The sequence below is a fragment of the Chironomus tepperi genome, unplaced genomic scaffold (assembly GCF_022539635.2).
Source record: "Chironomus tepperi strain 1889 unplaced genomic scaffold, CSIRO-AGI_Ctep_v1 contig_418, whole genome shotgun sequence".
Taxonomy (NCBI): Eukaryota; Metazoa; Arthropoda; class Insecta; order Diptera; family Chironomidae; genus Chironomus; species Chironomus tepperi.
The window spans coordinates 102,153-129,172 of NW_027226540.1; the positions used below are offsets into that span (position 1 = coordinate 102,153).

General features: G+C 30.5%; 1 protein-coding gene across 3 annotated transcripts in view; it reads left to right on the forward strand.

Annotated features, from left to right (window-relative positions):
• The window catches only part of chinmo (Chronologically inappropriate morphogenesis), a 69,140-nt gene extending 48,493 nt beyond the window's left edge, over window positions 1–20,647 (forward strand). For 2 of the 3 annotated variants that reach the window (XM_070649042.1, XM_070649043.1), the window contains 5 exons: window positions 15,508–15,728; window positions 15,788–16,236; window positions 16,320–16,434; window positions 16,496–16,700; window positions 16,988–20,647. In XM_070649042.1, the coding sequence (XP_070505143.1) occupies window positions 15,508–15,728; window positions 15,788–16,236; window positions 16,320–16,434; window positions 16,496–16,700; window positions 16,988–17,187 (1,190 nt within the window). In that variant the 3' untranslated portion in view covers window positions 17,188–20,647. The remainder of the gene's footprint in view (window positions 1–15,507; window positions 15,729–15,787; window positions 16,237–16,319; window positions 16,435–16,495; window positions 16,701–16,987) is intronic. The other variant, XM_070649044.1, reaches the window with a different exon arrangement.
• Window positions 20,648–27,020: the final 6,373 nt, after the last annotated feature.

Consider the following 27,020-nt stretch of genomic DNA (forward strand, 5'->3'; position numbering starts at 1 on the left):
TTTTAATATGAATTGCTTTTAGATGAGCGTGGCAAATTGGTGAGATGACAGAAAGATGTCAATGGAATTTAATTATAAAATAATTTTCTTAACTTGATGCTCTTTTTTCGGTTTAAGGGATATGGATAAAAGAATCTTGTTTGAAGTTTTTTTTTCTCGGTGCACCTTTTTTTTGTTTGGGGGTTGTTTGGTAATGATGGGAATTAGAAAATTAGATATTGAGGTCCTTTGCTTTTGGTATTCAGATTTGTTAGATTCAGAGCTTTGCGTTGTATATTAGAAGCTACCTTAGCTTTCTTTCTCTTTGAGAGTCTATTCACGGCTTGAGCTAGCGATTTGTGCATATGAACTCGTCCTCTATGAGTGAATCTTACATAAAATGATAGTTTAACGAGTTGCTGAACCACCGCACTCAAACCTAGACCTGCAAACTGCAGGTGGAATCCGAAACACTTCTTTGAAAACCATACTGACTGTAGTCTACAATAAGAAGGCTAGTAAGCCACGATTCTAGGGCTGAGATTTGAAAAAGGACATAGCCCACCATACCGAGAGTCTCGTATCTATGATTTCTGGATCAGTGTGCATGATTAAGTCCTTGAATACGTAACCACAATGTCATTGAGCTATAGCGATCCACTTGTAAAAGAACTTGATAAAAGGACTCTTATAAATCTAAAGTTCGAGTTAATTTCAACCTCTGCAGAGCTCTGCATACAACTGAGGTGATTTACATTCATAAAATGCTGAACTCAACCTATAAATTACCCCTATTTTGAAAGATTTAAAAGACTTTTGATGCTTCAAATAAAACACCATACTAGATTTTCCCATTCAGTCTGCCTCATTTTTCCGCATTTTTCTATGAATATTCTTTAAAGCATTTCAATACCCCACAGAAAATTTAACAAGATTCACAACAAGCTGCGAGAGAGGAGAAAAAAAAGTGAAATATTTCCATTATTGTTAATCAAATGTTCTTCAGGGGCTACATTCAGTCATTTCCTGCTTATCTCAAATGAAAAAAAAAATGTTAAAAAAGGCAAGCAGGCATATCAGGAATGTGCGACATTTTTTTTTGTTGTTGTTCCTCATTCAAAATCATCCATTATTGCCTTTTTCACTGTCGCTAAAAATAGCGAAATTGTTTGTCGTGCATACGTACTGCCTGTACACAATAGCAAAAATGTGTTTTTATTTTGGATAAGACGGGGGTGACTTGTGTCTGATGTATATAAAATATAAACACGACAAAGTACTCCTCATGTCATCCTGCTTACTTTCGACTCTTGTTTTGTCGTCATAAAATAAAAATGTCCCATGGAAAAAAAGGAAATTTTTTTCGGTGTGTTATTGAAAAATTTATGTACACACATAATATGAATGAATGTTAGATGTGCGTTATTCACTTTAGCAAAAAAATTCCTACTTATGACTACATACTGTCGGCTGTTTCAAAGATAAAAAAAAGTGAAGCAACAAAAAAAGTGCTGTGAATAAATGAAAATATGTTCGCATCTATATGTTAAGTGATAAAGTAGAGAAACATGAATGGATGGATGGATGCTGTATGTGAATCAGCAATATAGCAAAATATGAAATCGAACCTGAGTAAAGAGACTTAAAATGAGAATATTTGAAGCTGTCTGGGGGTTGTTTAGTTAGTATGCGATGCGAAAAATCGAATTTTTGAGAATCTGCTTCCAAAATTCATTGTTTAAGACATAACAAAATATTACACCCCCCAATCCCCAATTTAACTTACGTTACTTACTTCGCTGGCCTCACAGATGATCTGTGAACCATTTCCTGTCCCAGTTGACGTGTAAAACTGGCTCTATCACTTGATACCCTTTAGTAATTACCAATACAGCCATTACCATCAATTACCAAATGCTACACCCCCAAACAGTGTTACGTAACTCATAAATGCCTCCTCAGGATGTCTACATTTGATATACCTTCGTTAGAATTCGAACATGAAGCATTAAGTGCTTTTTAAAAATGAAAAGTTCTCAAAAGTTCAATTTTTAGCATCAATTTTACTCTATGTTACCATGACCAACCCCCTTCCCCTTCTTCATACATATCAAAATTAAAACATCTCATCAAAAACAAAAGGAAGCCCACAAAAGGTTCACAAAACAAGTCCGAATCATCATCAACATTATTATTAAAAAATAATATATGAAAGAACTTAAGCTTGTTGAAAGATTTTTCATAATATTTTAATGAAATGTTAAGCTCCACATCTTTCCATCTTTCAACTATTGCCTGGAACATGCCATTTTTTGATGATGGACGAGAGCTTCAATTAGTTCTACATCAGCAATTGAAATAGAAAAAAATGAAAATTTCTCGTCTGGACTTAAGGATTAAAAAAAGTTTTTTATCTTCTACAGCTCCATTTCCATTATGCTTCTTATTGACTGATGGATTCACATATGATTGATTTCTCGCTCGTCGACGTTCTTCGATAAAATGATTAAAAAATGAAAATTTGCTTTTGTGTTTTTACTTCTCGCGGGGAGAGGATTTATATCCATATTGACTATAAATCAATTTTTCTCGTTTTGTTTTTGGAGGTTCTTTTTGGTGGATTATGGAGATTGATGAGTGGAAATTTTCTGTCTGAAAGTCTATAGGCATTAAACAGTGGAGAAAGGAGTAATAAAGTAGAAATGAATGTGTCCATTGGGTAAGGAAGAGGTGACATTTTGGGTTTAAATGCCAAGAGGCACTGCAACCGGCATTCTGCTCGACTATTCTAATGATTACTAAGTAAATCCTTGTTTCTTGATGAAACAGATGATATTTGTGCACTGCTGCTTCTTAATTTCAATTGAATTGATCATTTGCAAAGCTAGAACAGTCCAAGAAAGCACACGGCTTAGAAAAGGTTGAAAATTCAACATCAGGTCATCTTGACTCAGATCTCAGGTTAGACTCGATGAAATACGGCTTCAGATTAAAGTCAGATTGGCCTAATCTCGGATTTTTAACCTTTAATACGTCGATAGGCTTTCAAGCGTCTGGTTTAGACCAATCCGGTTTATTGCCGGAATACGGTCGATTAAATGACTTGTGCTAGGCAATATCTTGCATAGAATCTTTCAGAAATTCTCAATTCCATCTTACTAAATGCGCTTTAAATCCTAATTTCCAGATATCCTCCCATAATAATCTACACTACGTGAAGTACACAAGTGGAAAATTTTCCATGCCCTTCCGCATATAGACTCACTCACATATTCGTCTTGTTTATGTACCTGCTGAAAAACAAAAAAGGCCAAAGAAGGCGAATGAATAAAAAAAAAATTCAATAAATGAGAATTTTTTAGATCGTTGAATCGTGGTGGAGAAGTTTTTTAGGCAAATATTGAAAGGGCATTGACGAAAAAAAGGATTATTGAATTTTTTTTTGCCATCCCTCTTTTCATACTGCCTGCCTGCCTACCATACCTGATCTCGTCTCTATCGTTATGAATTTTCCATCAATCAATGATACTTGCGCATACATAAAGAAGCGATTGAGATTCATAATGAATGGTAAACATGAAAAAAGTGTAACCATTTGAAATTTCAGCCATTATTGTCGGTGCTACAAAAGAAAGATGGCAAAATTGAATTTTTCTCATTTTTTGAGCAAATGGCATCAATGGCTATTTTGTGTACGCTTTCAATATGATGATGAATGTGTACATATGAGACGAGATGAATCCATATTTGCCGTATATATCAATATTCATGCTGAATGTGCAATTGCGATATCAAATTTCTGCAGAATTCAATTCTCAATTCCATTCTGAAGTAGCTTCCTCATTTCGTTATGTTTGAGTCTCTTTATAGACACAGCAGCACATAAAAAAAAATATTCAATTTTCTCATTTTCATTTTAAAAAATTTTCCTCAATCGACTTGGATGATTTATGAGCAGACATTGCATACAATTGGTACATCTATGCGTCCTTCGCCGAAAAAATTTTTATACATTCTAAAAAAAATTTTCTATTCGATTACAGCACACACCGACTCGGCATATTTGCATAGCATTCTCTCTTTTATGCATGAAGCCATATGGCAGCTCTTCAATGCCATGAAATTTCCTCAATTTTTACTTCCTATGCTTCTTCAATTTTTTTTTATATTCTGCTAAATCATGAATGTAAATTTTCTATTGAAAAAAACAAAATATTTTTATGTTAATTTTGCAACTTGCGAGCCGAATTGTAGAAAGCAAATCATCATCGCAATTAGCGTGAACATCTTTTGACGGAAGGAAGATTAATTGTTGAGGAGGTTGTGGCTTCTTCTTGATTATAGTATTGCTATTGCATGGGGGCGAACTAGAGTGAAATGGTTAGTTATTTGATTAGTATTGTTACTAGTTATGAGGACAGTAAGGACTGTCATGATGTGATTTGGTGTCCTTAGGATTTGAGATGCAAATTGTCACATTAAAACCTAACCATAAAGGAAATACAGTTACTAAGCAACATTATATTAGGGTTTCAAGACGTCTTGATTTCGAGGAATTCTTGTGACCAAGACCGACTCCAAGACTGAGACCTAGACCGAGAATTCAAAGAAATTCGACAAATCTCGAGAGTCAAAAATGGAAAGTCTTGATCTCGGTCTCGAGAATGCTTACATTCTACAGGCTAAAATGAAATGATGAGGGTATTTAGGTCCAGTTCTTCTCAAAATATGCTTTTCGATTCATGAGACTATGCGTAAAAAAGTCAGAAAACAGAGTCCCTAGATAACATGACTGGCTGCTTTAGCTGACCCTCTAGCTTTAAGTTATGGATAACAAGCATCTCAGCATTTAATAATATGCCAAATACTATTAAATCCCCGTTAAATTCATTCAAAATATTCAAAAAATCCAAACCCATAAAATTCAATATTTTAGCACCAAATAAATATTCGTCTATAAAAATCACACACCTGTCTCACTAACCATAACCATTATCAACCATTTGCAAAAAAAATGCATTCAGCCAAAATTCACTCAACCGTAACAAATTTCCTTATTAGTCATGACATTTATTGGCAATTTGTTATGTTGCGAGACTTGCAAAATAAAAAACTACTCAAAAATTTCTGCATTGATCATGCATAGGCCAGTATTTTCTTATTTCTTCTTTTATCGTCACACGAAATTAGGAATTTGTGTCATTCGCGTGTATTTTGGCGTTGCTAAATTTGGCTCATGAGAGATGACGAGTAACTGTTAAGTTGGCACGTTTCAGTGATTAAGATTTGTTAGATATTTGAAGATAATTTATTACAAAACTGATCAAAAGCTTCTTTTGATGCGCATCGGCAAAATTTAATTCCATCAAATATTTGAGAAATTCGCGAGAAAAGCAAAATTCCCGAAATTCGTAGGAATTTTATGAGTCATGACTGTGCAATAAATGCAGTAATTTTAATCAAATTTGCAGCCGTCATTCAAATTTCCCCAAAATTATCTCTGACTCAATTATTGTTTTGCTCGAAAAAATGCAAAAACAAATTTTTGGGATCGTTTGGAAGTTACGTAACGTTCAAAATTGCTTATTCAGACCCAAAACCTCATTTTTAAGCTTTGTAATAAGATCATGAACTAGAATTTGCACTCCCACACCTCCCTAACCTCCTCTATGAGTTACGCAATCCCCTGACGTCCCCATCAGTCACCATACAAAGTTGCACACAACGATCGTCACCAGACATCAAACATCTTAATAATCCAAAAATACAATGAAATAACTTCACTGCCTCAACAGATTATCGAAATCAAATGACTTTGGGTCTCCTACGATAATATTGCCTTGATAATGTCAAAGTCACCAAAAAAAAGTATTCGATTGACACAGTTGATGACGATTGATAACACAGAAGAAAGAAGAATTGATGATATTTTTTTTTATACTTCTTCTTCATTCACGATCCATTCATTCATTCACGTAACGTTTTCTTTCCTTCATTTTTTCTTCTTCCTATTATATCAATATTGATTTTCTTCTTATACATATTCATTCAAAAAAACAAAATTGATTTCATTCGGGCCTTCTTTAACTTCTTGTTGTTTTGTTTGTGAAAAAAAAAATAAATAAAATTTTTTTGTTATCAACGTAAAGACACACCTACGAAAAAAATTGGTACAAATATTGCGATGAGATGAATTCACGGTATGATGCCCTTTATGTAAAAATGGATGTAAATCGTGTATGCAGACAGAAATATATGTAATATGTGTAGACAAAAATGATTGGAAATTTATGATAATATACAGATGATAAAATATTAAGTTGGGGAGTAATTGTGGGTTATGGATGTCAAAGGCGCATTTTTTGGGAGCTTAATATGTATGCAATGAGGTTCAGTTTATGGACTAAAATGACAATTATTATTTAAAGATTGTAGGAAAGGCATAAGGTAAGTTTAAGTCCAGTATTACTTTGGCTTCAGTGTTTCACCGTATCAAGCCTCAAAACACAGTTACATCTGAATAAGGTTCAATTTACTGTCTATTATACATCAATTTCTAAGCAGTCTATAGTCCCAGTAGACAAAAGCCATTAGAACAAGTCCTTTCTAGCCTTTGACAAGTCATAAAATAATTATGAACACTCGAGATTATGAAGGGCTCGATCAATGACTGAAAGCCCGAAGAAAGCAATGCTGGTCAATAACTACAAGGATCTGCCTATTTTTTGAAGGCCTGCTCACCTAAATCACAGCAAATGCAGACCTGCAGATTTCACCTTGATCCAATTAATATCCAAATGACCCCTAAAATGCCAGACGCCATTAGCAGACCCTCCCATCTCATTAATAAAACCCATAAATTTGATTACAAAAATTCACAAAAAATTCATAAAGTCATAAAAATCCAAAAAATTCAATAACTTCATCAAAAACCTGCCAACTGCATATACAGTCACAATTCACCAGCATTATCGTCTCTTCTTTGTTCCGACATTCCAAATATGCGCTCGAATAAAATAAAAATAAGACTGAATTGATGTTTATTAATTTTCAAGGTCGTCACTTGATTGGCGCATCTCATAATAAATTTGTGTCTCAAGATTGAGGGCTAACATAATAAAAATAAAAATTTCATGGTTATCAGGTTCCCTTTTGCTGTATATGACAGAAATCAAAAGCTCTTCATTAAATGCATTTTAAATTGAAATTAATTGCCATTTTCTGATTGGCGGTACCCGCATGATTGTATTGAGTTAAATGTAATTTTATGCACATATGTGAATTTTATTGTTTTTGTTTTTAAAGGCAGTGCGCTGCATGCATGTATGTGCACACATGCCAAAGCGAATGTAGAAAGGGAAGAATGAAAAGCAAAAACGACCAGCGCAAAAAAAATGCAATAAATTAAATAGGAGGAAGAAAAAATAAAGCATACAGCAAGTTGCAGCCAATAAATTTTAATTTCGCTACTTCATACGATCGCGCGATTGTGTAACTCAATGTTTTTTTTAATTTTATAACTATGCGGGATGAGGTAATTCGCTGATTCTCGTGTGCAATTTGTCTTCTTATTCATCCGGAATTTTATTTAATTTTTGTTGCTTACTTGCAGCGCATGTGATCAGCAATGGAATGGAAATGTTAGTGATTAAAAGTCTAATTTTTTGCATTTTTTTGCGGTTATGCGGCTTAGCCCATTATTCTGTCAAATTATCAATAGCTTTGGCATGTTTATGTCAGTTTTTTTGTTGCTGTTTTGTATATATGACATGATATTTGAGTGGATATTCATATTTGTGCAAATATCTATGACTAAACACGATGCAGAAATGAACAAGAATTACGGTTTAAGGAATAAGCACAGCTATTGAGTTTGATGTGTATTTGACTAAGCTTTGGGGTTTATCAGTTATTTCACATGAAAATAAAAATCAAAGTTTGTTTTTTGGAAGAATATTTGTGAATATATGCTTCTAAATTCATTATAAAATGGAATAGGGAATGTTTGGTTATTATGTGACGTTCTAAGAGGAGGAAGGGTGTTTGAGATTTGGCTTTGCTCCTTAGTGATAGTTTGCACATTACGAGACAGATTAATGAGCTTTTTTCAAAAATTGTCAATCGAAACCTCAGAATTTCCAGGTTAAGGGCTGAAGGGGGTTCATAATTTTGATATAAAGTTCAAAATTTAGTTCATAGTGGGCGGAGAGGGTCTCAAAACGCTATTTTAGCTTTACCTAATTTCCAAACCTTCCCTTATTTACTTGACTTACTCTTTAAGCTTCAATTTCAAGAAACACCAAAAATATCGTAGTTCCAATTAAATATCAAATTCTCATAACTATAAATCATATTTATTGTCTGATTATTTTACTGCTAAAGGTGTCGAATGTTGCATATTGAGACTTATTACATAAATCAATAATAAACAACAACCGTGCATTTAATAATTTTTTGCAAGCTCATGTTTCACCAATAAAAATATTTTCGTTGATAAGAAACCGACACCGTCAAAAATAATCAGTGACCTAGGTGAATATCAATTTCTATATCGATAATTTGTTTTTCGTTGAAGAATGCATGGATATTTTTGGAGGAATTTAAAGATCAGAGGTAGATTTTGAGAGGTAGAATGGGGCGAACTGCATTTTTTGGCATTAAAATTAGTCGGAAGAGGCCGTCAAGGTGCTGTAAGGGCAAATTCGCGTCTTAGCGTTTATATAGCGATGTATAGTCATGGTTTCGTCTTAGGGTCACCTCGGTGCCCTCAAAAACTTTGTATATTAAAGTTTATATGACAAAGAAGACAGCAACCTAGCGAACACGTTGTGCTGTTCATGGATTGAATAGAGTTGCAATCAGACGGTAATTTCACAAACAAAACTGAAAATATAAGTTACAGATGCAAATGTTTTCAATACAGCGATAAAGTAGGAAGTTGTTTAACTAATCTGACTACACACCTAACAAGATCAAAGAGTATAGTAAACAAGAACTGAAATTACGCAGATATTTATCAAAATAAGCGCTAAAAAATCCCAATGAAAATAAAAATATTCACTTTTGGCCACCCATAATCTTCAAAATCTCCTGCAATTTCCTTTCAAAACATGCGTCATATTTGCACAAATAGAATTTATTTTCGAGCAACAAAAAAATGAGCCACGTCGCATCTTGTGTAGCAAAAAAATAAGAAACATCCTTGAAATTGAAAATAATATTCTATATGCGACGCGTGTTTGACACAGTGAGGCACTTGCAGTCATCTAAATATATGTCAACATTATGAAATTCATATTTTTTTGCGTATATATTTAAAAGTGAAAATTTCGCCATATCACACATATATGTGCGATTATACATAACACTAATAATTACTGCTGTCGTCAATTAGTCAAGTGTGAGCGAAAAACCAACAAAAATTTTTATAATATTTTTCTGTACAGTAAACAAAATTAAATAATAACAATATTCGTTGTTCATTTTGTTAAGCCAATGACGAGCACAGAATGAATGACATAAAAAAAAGTACATTTAAGTGTATTTGCATTTGCAATTGTAGTCGTATGACACACTTTTTTAATAATTTTTTTTGGGGCCTTCTTAACAATTTCTAACATAATTCAATGCAAAGTCAGTGAGAACTTTACGTATAAATACATGCATGTCTATATAAACATCCAAGAAGAGAGAAGAAATACACAAAAATTATATAGGTCAGCTTGCATGTGTTGCCTTGCGTCTCAACGAATAAAATACACAGTCTTTTTTTTTCTTCGTTCCTCTACTTCATTCATAATTCACATCGCGCAATTTGCTGCATATACATAATGCGTTTTATTTGTTCACTTCTTTGCTGCTCATTTTTTTGAGTAATTTTTTTTAAGTGCTTTGGAGGTTGATTGTGTGATTTTTTGGGTGTATGGTGTGGATGTATGCACTTTGAGTGCTAGGGATTTATTATTTTTTGGGAAGTCTTATGGCTGCACTTTTAAGCAAATTGTTAAAAATTCAGATAATTACAAAATTCAATAGAATTTTTAAATGCTGGATTCTATTACAACTTGTCATAATTATTCAGTATCTAGTGCCAAATTCCAGACTCATCTCAATGATCCAGAGAGGCACAGGGTGTCCTAGGCTAGCCTGGAGTCAGATTCAGGAAAATCTTGGGATCGTCCAAAATTGCAAGTCTGCTGGCAATTAACGCAGTCGAATTATGAGATAAAACTCAAAATTACAGGCCTGAGCATCTAAAATGCAGGATATGCAGTCTTAATCAAGTCACTTCAGCTTGGGTACAATATTATCTTGTGGACAATGAACATAGTCATCTAAATGAGTGTACCCAAGAGTATAATTAAGTGCTCTATCAATATGATTGGACATACTCAATTTTAATAATATACTCATAAGCATGCTTCATGTCTGTTCAAATCTTTCAAAATTAAAGCCTCAAAATGCGTTCTAATTCCCTAAAACGTCAATAATCTCCCATATCGTCACTCAATTTCAATTTTCAAATACCGATGTCCAAACAACGAAATGAACATAAATTTTTTATTTTTATGTTTCTATTAGAAGTTGCATCAAATTAACCATGACTAATACATTTGGAGGTCTATATGTGCTAATGCGTACAGCGTATATACACATCCACTTTTTTCTATGTTGCGCTTTACATTTCGTAGTTTTATTTTATTGAGGTCGTTGCATAGAAAGTAAAAGTTTGAAATATGTTACAGCTGATCATGTCCCCAGCATGTAATAAGTATGTATGTATGTATGGTCGTGTATGCAATGCACTCGGTTGATTTTGAAACTTTTTTTTTCTCAAATTATTTGTTTTTTTTTTCTGGGTGATGAAATGTGCTGTTAAGCACAGTTGTATATAAAATGGAGCAATCTATGAAATTTATGGATGTAGATTGCATCTTAATTTTATAATTAATTACATTCACACATGTAGTCATGCTGATGCTTATGCTACTACTTATGATGCTCATTTTGATGATGCAAATGGGAATTCTAGTCGATATTTTTGTGGGAATTATGCAATCATATTTTTTGATCTTTTTTTGTGGATAGGAGATGAAAGACTTCTGATTTCGACACTCGAGCAAAAAACTCATCAGACATTCACAAATTATTATAACATTTGCATTTGATCAAATCATGCAATTTCCTTATATCAACCAAAAAAATCTCCAAATCAAGGTTCAATATTTGCATCTGATGTCATAAGCTATGTCTCATCCAAAAAGACTTCAAACCATGGTCAATGTTGAATAAATTAATTATCTAATGAAATATTTAAAGACCAAAGTCTTTACTAAGTGCAATATTAAATTTAATATTTCAATTCTTAAAGCACAAGTGCTTGATTCTGAATGGATGTAAAAATAAGTTGCTTGCATCAATGGTAAAACAAGTTTCTGTTGGGTTTTGCAACATTGTTGGGGAAACTTGAAAAAGTTCTATTGTATGAGTGGATTTAATAATTTTGATTAAGATCTTTGTATAATCATGGAGGATAAAAATGACCTTCGAGGTGCATTAGATTGTAATTGTGTGACTTTAAGCTGCTGTTGCTGTTCGAAGTCGAGAATTTGTTGTTCTGCAATTAAATCCGGGAAGTTTTGATATTTGAATTATTTAAGCAATTAATCTGGGAATGAATTGTAATTGAAGGGGTATGCAGAGGTATATTCAGAAGAAACACCTCCCCTACATCCCTGGGCATATGAATCGCATGCTGAATGTCCTTATAAAACCTCCCAAAACATCCATTCCTTCCATGTACAACAAAATTCCAGTTGAGGTACTTTTGTTTGAAATAAATGAATTAAGTCAACTTGTCTCTATCTAATCTCTCAATTTCGCTCTTTTTTTACTGACTTACATAATATTTTTGTATTATTATAGTACTACAAAATCTTATCAGTAAGTACAGTTAAGCTGTTTTTATAAAATTCTCGTCATTGTGATAATCTTGCGATATTTTTCTTTCATTTCATATTTGTAAGATTCCTTCCTTAATATTTCATGAAATTTGCATAATATTTTGTTGGTTTGGGGGGTGTGGAGTTGGAGGGGTGATTCTGAGTTTTGGATTAGAAATGATACTGAACATTTGATACAACGTAAGCACAATTAGGCTCTAAAAATGCACCAAAACAACAAGAATATAGTACATTTTGGTGAATTTCACGTCATGTTATAAACATGATAAGGAAGCGGTGTTCTAGTGGCTCCATTGCGCTGGTTAGGCTCAATTTCAAATGAATAATTGATTCCAAGTAGAGAATGCTGATGCATTTCAAAGGATTAGACATTCAAAAGCCTAATAAATTGGTTAAATTGATTAAAGATTCTCGATACCGAGACCAAGCCTTTTCAGTCTCTGTTCAGAGATTTATCGGGACCGAGACTTCGGAAAACTCCCTCTTTGTCTTGATATGGACCTTGAAAATTAGTCGAAATTGAAACTTCAGGAAACTAGCGAGAAAACCAAAAATTCATTGAGAATAAAGCTTTTATTGCTTAGAATAATCAATATCCTAGATTTTCCATCTGATATCCCAAAAATGTGCACATTTTCCAATCCATCATCCATCAAATCCCCCAACAACTAAAAAAGTATCACAGATTGTGTAACATGCACGCATTTCATCCTTCAATCGTATTTCACATCGTATTGCCAGTGAGGAAGCACGGAAAATTCGGTTTATATAAGAAACTCATCAAATATCATCATGAAAAATAGTAGTCGAAAAAAAAGTGTTCACGATCAGCCAAAATATATTAAAAAAAATTATTTTTAGAACAACAAAAAAAATTTACTTATTTCATCTCTCGACTCTGTGTATTTTTTGTGCAATCGCAAGCATCCGCAACTCTCGAGTGATCTTGATTGCTTATGTAATCGCACAGCGCAGCAAAAAAAAATATAATATTGTATGTATTAAAAGACTTTATGAATGTATAAATAACTAAATTGCGCATTCTGACAGAAATTCAAAAGAAGTCAAGATAATAATTCGTCAAAAGAGGATCTTAAACAAAAAAATGTGTGTTAGTAATGCAATATTGGTCGGATATTTTTAAAATGAACATTGTGCTTTATAAAAATTTGAAACTTTATTTAGAATTTTTATTGCTACTCATTGGATGGATGGAAGGATGAGACGATAATGAAATACGATGGAGATGAAGATGGCGATTTTTAGGGGGTGGGGTAATGCATTATTTGATGGAAATATGAGTAGAAAATGAATCGTCTTACAATAGCTCTTAATAGGGGTGTATTCAGGAAGGAGGGTGGGGTGTGGATGGTTGGTGATCAAAATTTGAAGGCTTTTTTATGGATGAATTCCAAAAAGTCCCTAAATATTGGTGGTTCATTCATAAAAACCAAATCTCCCCTCTGACTACACCACTGTCTCTTAAACAGCATCAAAAAATTCACTTGCAAATTTTCCGACATCCTTATGATCTCTTGGTCGTCTCTTACGTACAACCATCTTAACGGTAAATCAAAAAAGAGAAGAAAAAAACATCAAGATAGATTGAATGCTTTTTCATGCTATTTTTATATTGAATATGAAGCTAGGGCAACAAAGTTATTAAAATACTGTTTTCAAATTTTCTCTCTCTTTGATCATGTGATGTTGATTGTCTGAAAATAGACATTCTAAATGAGTTTTTTTGTCAGAAGTGGGACAAATTATGCAATTTCCATTTTACATTCAGCGCACGATTAAAAAAAATGAAATTTAATATTTAAGTGACTGTAAAATTCATTTTTGATAAAGTTCTAAATTGTATGAACAACGAGATTATTATTATTAGCGCATATTGTGTATGTGTGGAAGTGCTGAGTGATATTTTGCAGTCGTCACTAGGTCACATAGGAAAGAAGAAGCCGAAAATGTGTGTTTTTTTGTACAATATTTCTTTTCATGACTGCATTCAGTCATAACATCTTCATTTGACCTTCAAATTTGTTTTTTTATTTGTTATTATCATTGCAATATGAGCTTGTGTATGGAAATTATATTTAATAAATTATTATTATTAGTTATTATTCTATTGCCAAATGAAGCAATTCATCTACATTTTATGTCATCATTCACATGCAAATAACAGAAAAAATGAAGATGAATAATGAATTTTTTCAACTGAAAACTTTTAAGCGAAATTGTATTTGACAGATTTTTCGGGGAAAAATGAGGAATTAATGCACAGATTTTTGTGTTGCTCATGAATTTTTTTAGTGAATTTTAGTACAGTGTAGGCTTTTATGTGAATTTTCGGAATATTTGGAATAATATTAAGTAGGTAAAGTCTAGACAAAGTTGATAGATACCTTCCTAATCTCAGCATGGAGTCCAGGTGATACGCGATGTAGAAATCCAGCCCTAGACAAGCTATACTCTGTTCTAAGGACAGCTAAGATAAAATTCAAACTTAATTTACAGCTAAGCCGATTTGGGTCCAGTAGTTTAGCCATTTCTACGCCGTATGCTTTTTGGGGAGCAAGCTCCATTTCTCAGCATTTTAAACCACTTTTAAGTCAGCCTGCGTCCGGATTTTCAGCAACGATTTCTTCATTATCTGCTTTCTGGGGGATAAGCCTTTTGTCACAGCATTTAAGGACAGAATAAAGTCGACTAGATTACGAAATTTTGTCATTTCTAAGCCGTGTGCTTTTCGGGAAGCAAACCTTCTAATGCACAAGATACTCAAATAATTACAAAACCTCAACTGCACATACACAGACTGAAACAAAAATTGATTGTAAGAAATACTCGAAAAAATTGATTATTGTTAATTCCAATAAATATACACACATATAGCTCGATACGGAAATCAGTAATTATTTTATACCAACTGAATTTGTAAGCTTAAAACAGCATGATACCCAAAAAAAAATTCAATTAAAAAATGCGTTCATTCCAACAGTCGACAAAAGGAATCTAAAATTCCACCACACAATCCATATTTATCACTCATCAAGATAGACTCTCATATATTCACATAAATGTCTGATAACAGTCCTCAACAATGCAGTTTTTTTGGTTCTTTTTCTTATCAGCGCAAAACAGAGCAGCGGTGTATTTTTCTGTGTCATACATAAAAGAAAAACAATGTGTACAAAAATAATTTTTTTATTTTATATTCTTCGCTGTTCCACAGCCGCGATAACACATTTATATATATAGACAGAAGAAAAAAAAATATATTTTTTTTATATGTACACATATTTTTCTTTATTTCCCTGTATGTGGGTTACTGATAGCATATTTTTCTTCTTTACATTCTCATTCCTTTATATAAAATAATCTCGAAATTTTTTTCAAGGTCACACGTTTATTTGAAAAAAACATTTTTATTTTGTTGCTTTTCGTCGTTCCTCGCCTGATGATTTTTCTTACTCGCTCATGCTATTTTCCACAAGACGATGAGCTTCACAATGTCAAGATGATCATTTGTTAAAAATGTTGCATTTCTTTTCTTTATTTATAGGAACAATATTTAAAGCTCACAAGCTCATATTAGCAGCATGTTCGAAAAATTTTGCTGATTTATTTGAGACACCATCATTGGCAACTGGTTCAGTATGCGTCATACTTGAAGCGACGTCGGCTGAAAATATGGCCGCATTGTTAGAATTTATGTACAAGGGTGAAGTGCATGTATCACAAAAAGCTCTTGAAAGCTTTCTAAAAGCAGCTGAGAGTTTGCAGGTATGTTGAATAATTCATCTTAATATCCTGAATAGTCATTAATATTTAATTATTCACAGGTCAAAGGACTTACCACGGAGCATGGTCGTTGTACAACAAATACAAATTTTCCGAGTGATAGCTCATCGCCAACGGATACGCCATCACGTCGATTAAGAAATAGTTTTTCTAATCTCGATCCAATAACAAAGAGTGGCATAAAGCGTGAAACAGATATGATTATGGCTGGTGCTGTAACATCCTTCCCACATAATTATTTACAACCTCAACCGTACATGCCAAGTCCATATGAGCCGGCCCGAAAACGTCACATGAAGAATCTGTATACGAATATTGATCAACAGGAAACTCGCGGAAGTGTTTTAAGAGACGGTTCAAAGACAAGTACTGGAAGTCCGAGTCCAGTCGGTAAGACAGCTGGTTATCGTCCTGCAAGCAGTGGATCCTCAGCAGCACATACTGAAGCGGATACAATGCAAACGGAAAGGGATTCACCACAACAGTCCAAGTAAGACTCAATACGATTCCTTTAATGACTTAATGCTAATTTTTGAATATTTTTTCTTATTTCCTGCATTAAAAAATCAACAGCAGATATGAGAATCACAGCCCAAGCACGACTCAAGGTAATGGAACGTCTTCGACATCAGAACGTGACGAACGAAATGGAATGGATAAGGAATTGGAATTGAACATTAAGAACGAAGTATGAACCTTAATAAAAATTTAAACAGAAAAAATTTACAATAAATTTTAATTTTTTATAGGCTGGTGCTGAAGATTTACGGATGAAAATGGAAATGAGGCAATTGCAATCACCGATCGGACCATCATCTGTTCCACCCACGCCAACAACGCCGATTGTACCATATCCGGGCAAGGGAATTCCTGTTGGTTTAGAAGGTACGATAGCACCGACCGATATGCTCAATGTCTTAAGTGCTCATAGAGAAAGTGTAAATACAGCTGACGGTAAGCTGATCATGTGAATCTCAAAAAATCATAAACGCTCATTGAGGTGCTCTGGACGTTACGTCAAAAATGTTTAAAAATTTGCAGTAAAAAATTGAGATTAAATTTGAAAAATGGACATGAGCATTTAGTTACTTGATTTTGCATACTTATGGGTTTTACGTTACGTTATTTTTTTGAATTTTAAGGCAACGCTGCTTTATTTTATTCAGTTCTTAAGACTTTAATTTTATAAATTCCATTAAAAATTGCTTTAAATTTTACCAAAATATTCTCCCTATTTCTAGGCAAGAAGCTTCAATGTCCATTATGTGATCGACAATACGGCTACGAAACAAACTTACGAGCTCACATTAGACAACGTCATCAAGGTATTCGTGTACCCTGTCCATTCTGTTCGAGAACATTTACTCGTAACAATACAGTACGTCGTCATATAGCACGAGAGCATAAGCATCAGCAAATTGTTACTCCATTTACAAGTTAAGTTGTCACAAATTTTTTGTTTTACGATGCGAATGTGCATGTGTAAAGTAAAAGAGACGATGAGCATGCACATGCAAAATTTTTTTTTACTATTATTAACTAAGTGAAAAAAAAGCAAACAAAAATCCATTTGAGAATGAAAGAATCTCGTGCGAAAATGTAATTAGAAAAAGATTTTCATTTAGAAGAAAAAAAATTAAAAGAAAAAAAATTCATTTAACATTGTCGATTTTGTGTGGAAATGGTCGGAAGGACAAAAAAGTGGAAGTTGCAGTAATATAAAGTATAAAAAAAAGAAGACAAATCCATTTTTCATGAACTGTAAACTTTAATTAGTTTTTTTTTTCTTTTTTTATTTCTACTTACTCTTTACAATAGAGAAAGCAGTTGTTAATTACACAGACGTTAATGAAACTCACATGCAATATCATTACAATTACAAGAAAAAAAAATATATATGAAATGAAATGGGGGAATTAAACATGAGGGGGATGAATATGGGGATGTGACTGATGAGCACTTCCTTATATTAAGTAGAAATCTTTTATTTTTAATCAGATTTTGGGGTGGTTGGGGTTGTTTATGTGGAGTACCCCCCATAGACCCCCTCAACACCCCCAAACTTCTGTGTCTAAAAAAGTAAAAGATAAAGTTACACAAACTCAAAAAAAACTGTTTTTAATTCATTTTTCTCATTTAAAAAAATACGAAACTTTTTAATATGAATCACCGCAAGTGTCATTATCAGTAACTGTAAAAATAAAAAAAATTGCAACAAATTTGAACTACAAAACAGAAATACATAACAAAATAGAAATTGTTTTTTTAAAAATTATCGCAGCATTTGCCATTGAGAATTATCAAATTTTTATGTTGATAATTTCTGACTGCAACATTGCATTTTTCTATAATTTTTTAAATTTTTATACACAACACAGAGCTGTATTTAAACCAACATTACATAATATGCGATAAAATAGATGATTTTTAATTTTGTTTTGTTTCAATTTAAATGTTAATTTTTTTAAAATGAAATTTTCCAATGAGATATATTAAGCTATGAGTTAAGCATAAATTGGAAAAATTTCATAGTAAATACAGTAAAAAAATACACAATACACAATTGAATCCTTCAAACTAAATATGTACCTGCCGTATATAATTGAAAGTAAAATTATAATATGATAAATTATCGATTCATTCGTTGGAGAAATTTAACGAATTTTGAAAATTTGAATATTTTTTTTGCATCATTTTTGCTTCAAATTGCAAACTTCAAACTCAATTTAAACTGAATTGACTAGAAAGAAGCAAAAAAAAGAGATGCAAAAACCAGAGCCAACAAATGAAGCGAATTTTTAAATTAAAATAATTCGTTAAAAAATTCATTTTTTGCACATTTATAATTTTTTCTCAAACACAACCTCAAACAGACGCTGATCGACAGCCAATTGGTTGATTATTTACTAAAAAAATGTTCTTTTGTTGCAAAATAATTAAAAATAAATGATTTTAAGTAAAAAAAGATAAAAATAAATAAAAATCGTGCAAAAAAATATGCAAGAAGACAATGTACAAATTTCAAAATAATGATGAATGAAAGATGATTAAAAACTATATATTTTACGAAATATTAAAAAAAAAGAAGTAATAATTTAAATATGATGAAGAAAAAAAAAATAGTATGAAACTTGGGTGCCTATAATTATTATATCAAATACAATTAATTATACATAAGTTGTTATATTGATCTCATGATCTCATTATCACAGTAAATGGAAATAGTAAAAAGCAGTAAAAAAATATTTCAATCGACTCTTGTACCATCTTATTATAGTGCTTGAGGCTCTTTGTATACTGTAAATTGAAAAAAAAAATAACAAATGTGAAAAATGACAATTTTCTTCTTTTTTTTTTGAAAATGCAACCGACATTTTGTGCCAAAATCGCCTTCAAATGTTGAATGATATTTGCAATAGGAGACAATTATTTAAGTTAATTAAAAATAAAAAAATTTTAAAATTTTAAATGAAAATCTTTTTCGGACCTAGCACGAATTACCAGCGTTTCAATTAACGCAAATTGATAAATCAGCAAATCTAGTTGAAAAAAGTTACCGTTATACACGTTTTTTTTTTAAAGAAAAACCTTTTTTTAAGTGAAAAAGAAAAAACAATTGAGAATGGATGAAAAATTATTATTTTTCATTTTTATTAATTTTACTATTAAGCATTCACGAGCAGTAACAAGTCTGCTTTTATTTTTGGATGCGAAATGACAGGCTGAATTGTCTGACTTTCTACTCCTGTTTACAACCCAGTGAACTTCTGTGATCAATAGAAAATTTTTAATTATATTTTTTATTTGTGTCTATCTTTATTATTTTTTTTTTATTATTTTTTTTCTTTGACAATTGATACAATTGTGCATATTATTTTGTTCCTTATTTGTGCTGGATTTGGGTGGGGGGTGGTGGAAAATTTTAGTGAAAATTCTTGAATTTAAATCAAAATTTGAATTTTGTAACTGATTTTTCACTATTTTACCCCCTCAAAAGTCGTTAAGCTCACTTAAAACTTAAAGTTACCAACCCCATGTATGACATGGACCCCTCGAGCTACTCAGCACACTTTCTAACTTTATTTTATAATTTTAAAAATTTTTATATTTTTTTGTTCAATTTTAAAAATAAAAGTACACAATAATTGGCGTGTTCTTCCCACACCAGCGAAAAGCGCGCTCAACAAATAAAATAGAATAAATTAATAGCAAATGAATGAAATGAAAAATAATAATTAAAAAATTGAAGTAAAGTAAAATAATTTTATAATTTGTTAACTAAATAATTAAATTTGAAAGAAAAAAAATGAAGATGGAATTATTATTATAATTAAAAAAAAGCGTAAATTGAAAGAATTTTATGAGAAACTGCAAGCAAAACAAGAAAATTTTCTAATTAAAGTTCTGTTTTAAGTTCTTTTAATGAAAATTTTTTGAAACTTTTTCTGTTGAATTTTGGTTTGGAGTGGAATTTACGAAAGTTGAGGGACTTAATTGCTGAGTTTACCCCTGTTTAATGAGTCTGAATTATTTAATATAAAAATAAGGGGTGAATTTGGCTTTTTGGGGTTTTTAAGGGTGGAAATGAGGGAAATTTGAGTTTATTTGACATGAGTTGCTAAGGTCTGTAGCAGTGCTGGAGGTCGAGTTGATATACCTTGCTATAGCCTAACAGTCAATGAGGATATTGTACTAAATAAGCGTGTTCATGAGTATACTGAATTAATATAGTTGATAATGCTTAATTTTGTGAGGAATCCTTGTCTGTTTGGGATTTTGTATGAAAAAGTCGACTCAAATCGACTCAATTCTATATAAAATTCAAATTAACATTACGCTGGTGCAATAGCAGAGGCTTCAAGACCTGAAAACTCTTTTTGTTCAGTCAACCCCTCATGCTACTTTCTAAATGTCACAAATTAGTTAATCGATCAAAAATCTGACCCCAATGTCAGATTCTAGACCGATTGTCAAACTTGTGCTATTCGGATTAAAGCCAGCAACAGCAAAAATATGTCAAAATATAAGGAAAATTACCCTCACACCCTAAAAACTTTCGTCCTTAAATTTTCGCAAATTTTTCCATTCCAAAAATCTTTTCAACATAAAAATTCTTTTAATTAATTAAAAACTTATAGTAAATAAATTCAAAGTTACTTGATAGTGGCTGTCAAGTCAGTCACTATCGTTAATAAGAGACTCAAAATAGCAGAAAATATCCCCAAAAAAATCAGACGCATAACTTAAAATACCTCGTTTTTGTTCAACTATTAACTTTTTTATGTTAAAAATAATTTTTTTGCATTTATTTTCCAACTTCATTTTTAATTTTTCTTTTAATGTCAAACTTTGTTTTGTATCAACAAAATGAGAAAATTTTTCACAAATTAAAAATTGTGAAAATTGAAATGTTAAAAGAAAAAAAAAATAATAATGAGACTACAATAGAACTGTTGATATATGTTTTTATACACACAGATGAAATCAAACTACCTCCATAAAAATAAATATGAAAAACTATGTAATGATAATAATAATTATTATAAACAAATAATATTTTTATTTCTTATTGAAAAAAATGATTATTGAAGTTACAAAAACAATACAAGAATGGAAAAATAAACGCCACAGACTTACAATATAGATTAAAAATACAAAATGAAATAGTTAATTAAAAATAATAGGAAATTGAAGAATTTTATTTCAACAGAATGGAAACTTTTTTTTGAGAATTTATCAAAAATTTTAGATTTCTGAAATTTTTGTTATTTTCTGAAAAATATCCAGAAAAAATATCAATACAGAAAAATCAATCATAACTTTTAAGTTAACAATAATTTTTTTTCTATGAAAAATATATCAAAAAATCCCCATTAACACAAAAATAATAGAATTTACGAAAACCAAATAAATTAAAATTGCACATGTGCAAAATTTCATCTCAAAAATCCACAATAAAAATCAAAACTTCCTTTTAGATTGAGCAAAATTGGTTAATGTTTGAAATTGTTTTTGAATTTTTAAATTTTTTTAAAATCGTGTAATAAACTTTTTAGAAAGCTTTTGAGAATTTTCCAAATGCTTTTAAATTTGAAAAAATTTGAATCTTTTATTTGCATCCACTTTAAATTTTCAGAAAAATTTGAATTTTTCAAATTTCTTTCATGCTTTGATTTCGTCTTAAAAAAATTGTTTCAACAAATCTCTTTGTTTTTCAAAAAATTTCATCAAAAGTGAAAAATCCCTCTTTTGAAATTTTTAAAAAATTTAAATTTTCAAAATTAATTTATCAACTTTAGCCAACCAATTTTGTTCTTATCTAAATTAAATATAATCCCAATATCCCAAGCCCGATCAGCACCACTGCTGCTAGGAATCGTTAAATCTTATCTAAAACCCACAATTCAAATTTCCCCCCACCAAAAAAACTATCTTTAAAATTCTATTCATACACACCAATTTAAAATAAAAAAAAAAAAAATCATCAAATCAAAACAGAATCAAGCAGTAAAAAAGTTACTTAATCTTTCTATAAAAATCAACAAATTCAAAATTTATTGTTTGGAGTGAATAGTTTTTCGGACCTACGGAAGCGTCGCAGATACAATGATATTAACAAAAAAATAAATGAAAAAAAAAACTTTTTTCGGACTAGAAAAGCACTTGAGTAATTGGGGATTTAAAATGGATTTTTTTAAAATGGGATGTGGATGAATTTTTAAAAAAAAAATTTTGTAAAAAAATTTTTGAAATTTTGAAAAAATTTTTTTTGAAATTTTAAATTTTGAAATCAGCACAATTTGTTAAATCTTATCTAAAACCCCACAATTCAAATTTCCCCCACCAAAAAAACTATCTTTAAAATTCTATTTACACAAATTTGAAATTTCAAGCAGTAAAAATTAATCATAAAAATCAACAAATTCAAAATTTATTGTTTGGAGTGAAATTTTACAAAATTAACAAAAAAAAAAAAATTGAAATTTGGGGATCAATGGGTTTTGAATTTTGAAATTTTAAAAAGAATTTTTGAAAATTTTGTGAAAGTTTGAATTTTTTTGAAATTTTAAATTTTGAATTTAAAAAAAATTTCAAATTTTTGAATTTTAAATTTTAAATTTTAAATTTCAAATTTTAAGTTGAATTGTTTAAAATTTCAATAAAAGTTTTTCAAATTTTTAATAATTATTTTAAAATTCAAAATTAAAAATTCATCCAAAATCCCCCCAAAAAAACCATTTCAATCCCCTCTTAGTGCTGTGTAAAAAAATACCTTTTCGAACTCTCTTTTGGACATAAAAAAAAAACAATGAAAAATGAAAGTAAAAATCATTGAAACTTTTGAAAATGCTACAAAAAAATGTCAAAATTCTAAAAGAAAAACATCTTTGAAGCTTAAAAAAATGAATAAAGAAAAAAAAAATGAAAAAGATTTCGCGTCAAAAAACGATTAAAAATGTGTGGACAACAAAATAAATACAAAATCAAAGTGTTTCGGTCAACAAAAAAATAAAAATAAAAATATTAAAAAAACAAATGATTTTTAAGAAAGAAAAGCACTTTAAATACGCATGAAAAATATTACAAAAATATTAATAATTTTTGTAATTCTGAGTAATAAAAAAAATAAAAATAAAAATGATGAAAAAATTGTGAATTTTTTTCGACAAGGATAAATGGAAATGAAATGGTTTTCTTAGAAGCCAATTAAATAATGTTTAGATTGCAAGACTATTGTTTTGATGTAAATAAATCTGATGAAAAAAAAGGAAGGAAAATTCACAAAAAAAAAATATACACAAAAAATATTAAAAAAACGTACTAAAGTTAAGGGTTGAAGGAAATATAAGAAAAAAAAGTAAAAAATCCAATAAAATTCAAACTTTTTTGAAGACAAAGCAAAAGAAGCTATCAAATAGCTTGTAAAATTTTGAGAAGAAAAAAAAATTGAAAAAAGTTTTTAACTTAAGCATAAAAAAAGTGAAAAAGGATAAAAATTGTAGTTTAGCTGTTTTGTAAAGCATTAAGGGTCAAAATTTAATTATTTTTTTTTGTCTTTTTTAATTTTTATTCCTTCTTTTTGTACCTACTTTTCATGCGAAATGTTTAACTAAAAAATGTGAGACGAAAGAAATTTCAATTTAGGACTTTTTAAACTCGAACTGTAAATCCCATTTTTTTCCTCTTACTATCCTCACTTACGGGGTTGACAGGGGTCCAATTTTGGGGGTTCTTCAAAATTGGAAAGTCCAGTCTCTAGTGTAGGCAGCTACCAATTGGAGTCCCTACTCCAGTTGAGGCAGCTTTACATAGAAATTCGGATTTTCAAAGCCCTGTCAACTCTGCTCACTTTTAATGATCATTTCTAGTTGTTTTGAGATGATTGGAACTCAATGATATAGTCTGAATTCCTTAACCACACATCCTGATTGCCAGGGCATCCATACGTCATCACAGAGCTTTTAATCTACTCAAATTAGATTTTATAAGGAGTTAAATTGACTTAAGTCGACTTTTCCATACAAAATCTGAGTTGACTTCAAGCTCTGTGTCGGCGTATTAATGAAAAGCCATGAAGGTGCCCTGATGGCACTGAATCTTGTGATTTTGACCCATTCAGGCCGATAAATGCAACTCACCGCAATGTACAACTCAAGATTCTCAAAATTTTGATTAAAAATTCTCAAAATTCATTTGAAATTAGGATTTTTAAATTCAAAATCTTGTCAAAATCCCCAAAAAATTCACAACCCATGAGCAATCCCTTATCTCATCACAACTAGAAAAATATCATTTTTTATGAAAATTAAATTAATCACACACGAAAAAATGATGACAAAAAAGTACATTAAAAAAATGGTGACAATTCAAAAAAAAATTAAGATAAAATTCAAAATTTTGTAAATAAATTTATACCAGGGGCGCTGCCATCATCAAACAAAAACTAATACCCGACACAAAAAACTGTAATTCATGTTATGATTCAAGACTAGATAGGATCATTTTTTGTATGTTCTTTGGCTGAGATGTAAAAAAAAAAACAAAAATTATTCACAACACTTTTAGGCATAAAAATGATGTTTAGGACAAGTAAGTTGAAGGTTCGTACCTACAACCAAAAAATGTGTAATTGTAAAAAAAAAAGTTCACGATAAGCAAAAAAATAAATGAAAATTATACGATTAAGAAAGAATGCAATATGAATTTATATGGAGACAAAAAAATATATTAAAATGAATAGTTTAATGGATATAAAAAAAACAAATTTTTTCATATGTGAATGTAAGAAAGTTTTTCTAGAAAAAAATACTTTCATTTTACGACTATTTTTCGACATTTAAAAATTGCTGGCATGGACATTTTTTCGATGATAAAATATTTAAAAAAAATTTTAAAAGTATACAAAAAATTGTCACCATTTTTGAAATAAATTAAATTAAAATTTCACAATTTTTTTCGTCTATAAAACTTTTTCCAATTAAAATAAATTCTTAACCGATTTTTCCTTTATACGCAAAATACGAAAAAACAAATGCAAAAATCATACGATTTAAAATTTTGGATGGTAATTCGACACTCCCAAATAAAATTGAAATAAAAATTAATTTTGATAAGATTAAAAATTGTCAAAAAACTGATGAAAATGAACCACAATTATCTCGAGTGATGCAAATGAAGAAGGGTCTGATATGAAGCTTTTGAGGCTCTAATGGTCTTTTGTTAACACTAAATGTAAATCGCCTATATTTGGCATTCAAATGGTTGTCCTATGGTATCCAGATGACTGTTCTATGTCATTTAAATGGCTGTCTAATGACATTTAAATGGTTACTTAATTGCATCCAAATGACTGTCTAAATGGATCCAAATGGCTGCAATATGGCATCTAAATGGCTGTCCTATGACATCCTAATGAAGACGCCATGTACCAGCCATAATGGTGCTCCTTGGCATCCATTTGGAATTCACTTGAAGACAACTTCCATTTAATGTTAACATAAAAGCTTTAGCAAACCCATTAAAGCTCCTTAGCAAACCCTTCCTCATTTATGTCACTCGGATTAAAAAAAACAATAGAAAAATTTAATAAATCGAATTTTTAATTAAGCCATAAACAGGACTGGATTCCAAATAAAATAACTAAATGACTCTACTAAGGTGATAATTTTGGTTCCTTAGTAGAGTCAATTTTGAGAAATTATCAATTAAATGAAGATAAAATTGTGAATTTTGATGGGAAAAATGAGAAAAATTTGCAAGAATTTTGCAGCATTGAAGCTTCAATCCAGGAGGCTTGAATTATTTAATTTATGAAGCTTTAATGCTTGAAATTTTGAGTAAATTTTCTATCAAATTTAATTCTTATCAAAATCACAAAATTTAATCACATTTCTAAAATAACAAAATTGAATCAATAGCATAAAAATCATAAAATACACCAACATTATCTCCTCCTTACTATTTTTTTTTTTTAATTTTTTTGTTTCCTTAAAAATTTTTTGTGTTTAAAATAAACTCAACCTAGTCACATGTGCAACACACTCAGGTACAATTTTCATGAAAAAAAATTTGTAATAAATTTTAATTTTTTTTGTGAGTTTCTTTAATTTTTGGAAACAATTGGTTAGAAATTCTTACTACACTTTACAATAGATTTTTGCAGTGACAGATTTAGTTTAAACCTCCGTAAAAATTTCTTAATTTTCCAAATTTGACGCATTTAAACACAATAAAAAAAGTAACAAAATAAACAAGAAATATCAATACAGAATCGATGAACCCTTTTACAGTCTTCGATTGATAATTTCAGTACCACAATTCTCACCCAAAATTTTCTTTATTCTTTTAACAAAACAGATACAAAAAATATGAAATGAACTTGAAAATATCGCGCAGTGTCCTTTACAATTTAAAAATGAAAATAGTGAATCAATGTTGGTTTTGGGGTACTTTTGGGGGTCAATATTGTGTAATTCTTCAAAATTCTACATTATCGTGGTCACCAAGACCCCGCAAGACTCCCCAAGACCAATAGAAATAAAATAAAATTAATCAAACCGTTAATTGATACAAAAAATAGGAAAAAATACAATAAAATTGTTGATAAAAGTTGCTTAATTATTTTAAATTGAAATATGAAAAAAATATTTTCTTTGTTAATTGTCAAATCTTCCTCAATTTAATTTCTTCTGCTCTATAGTTTTTCTCTATTACATTCTCATGATTTGTAAATAATAATTTTGTTGAGGATTAATTTAAATTATCTGAAATATA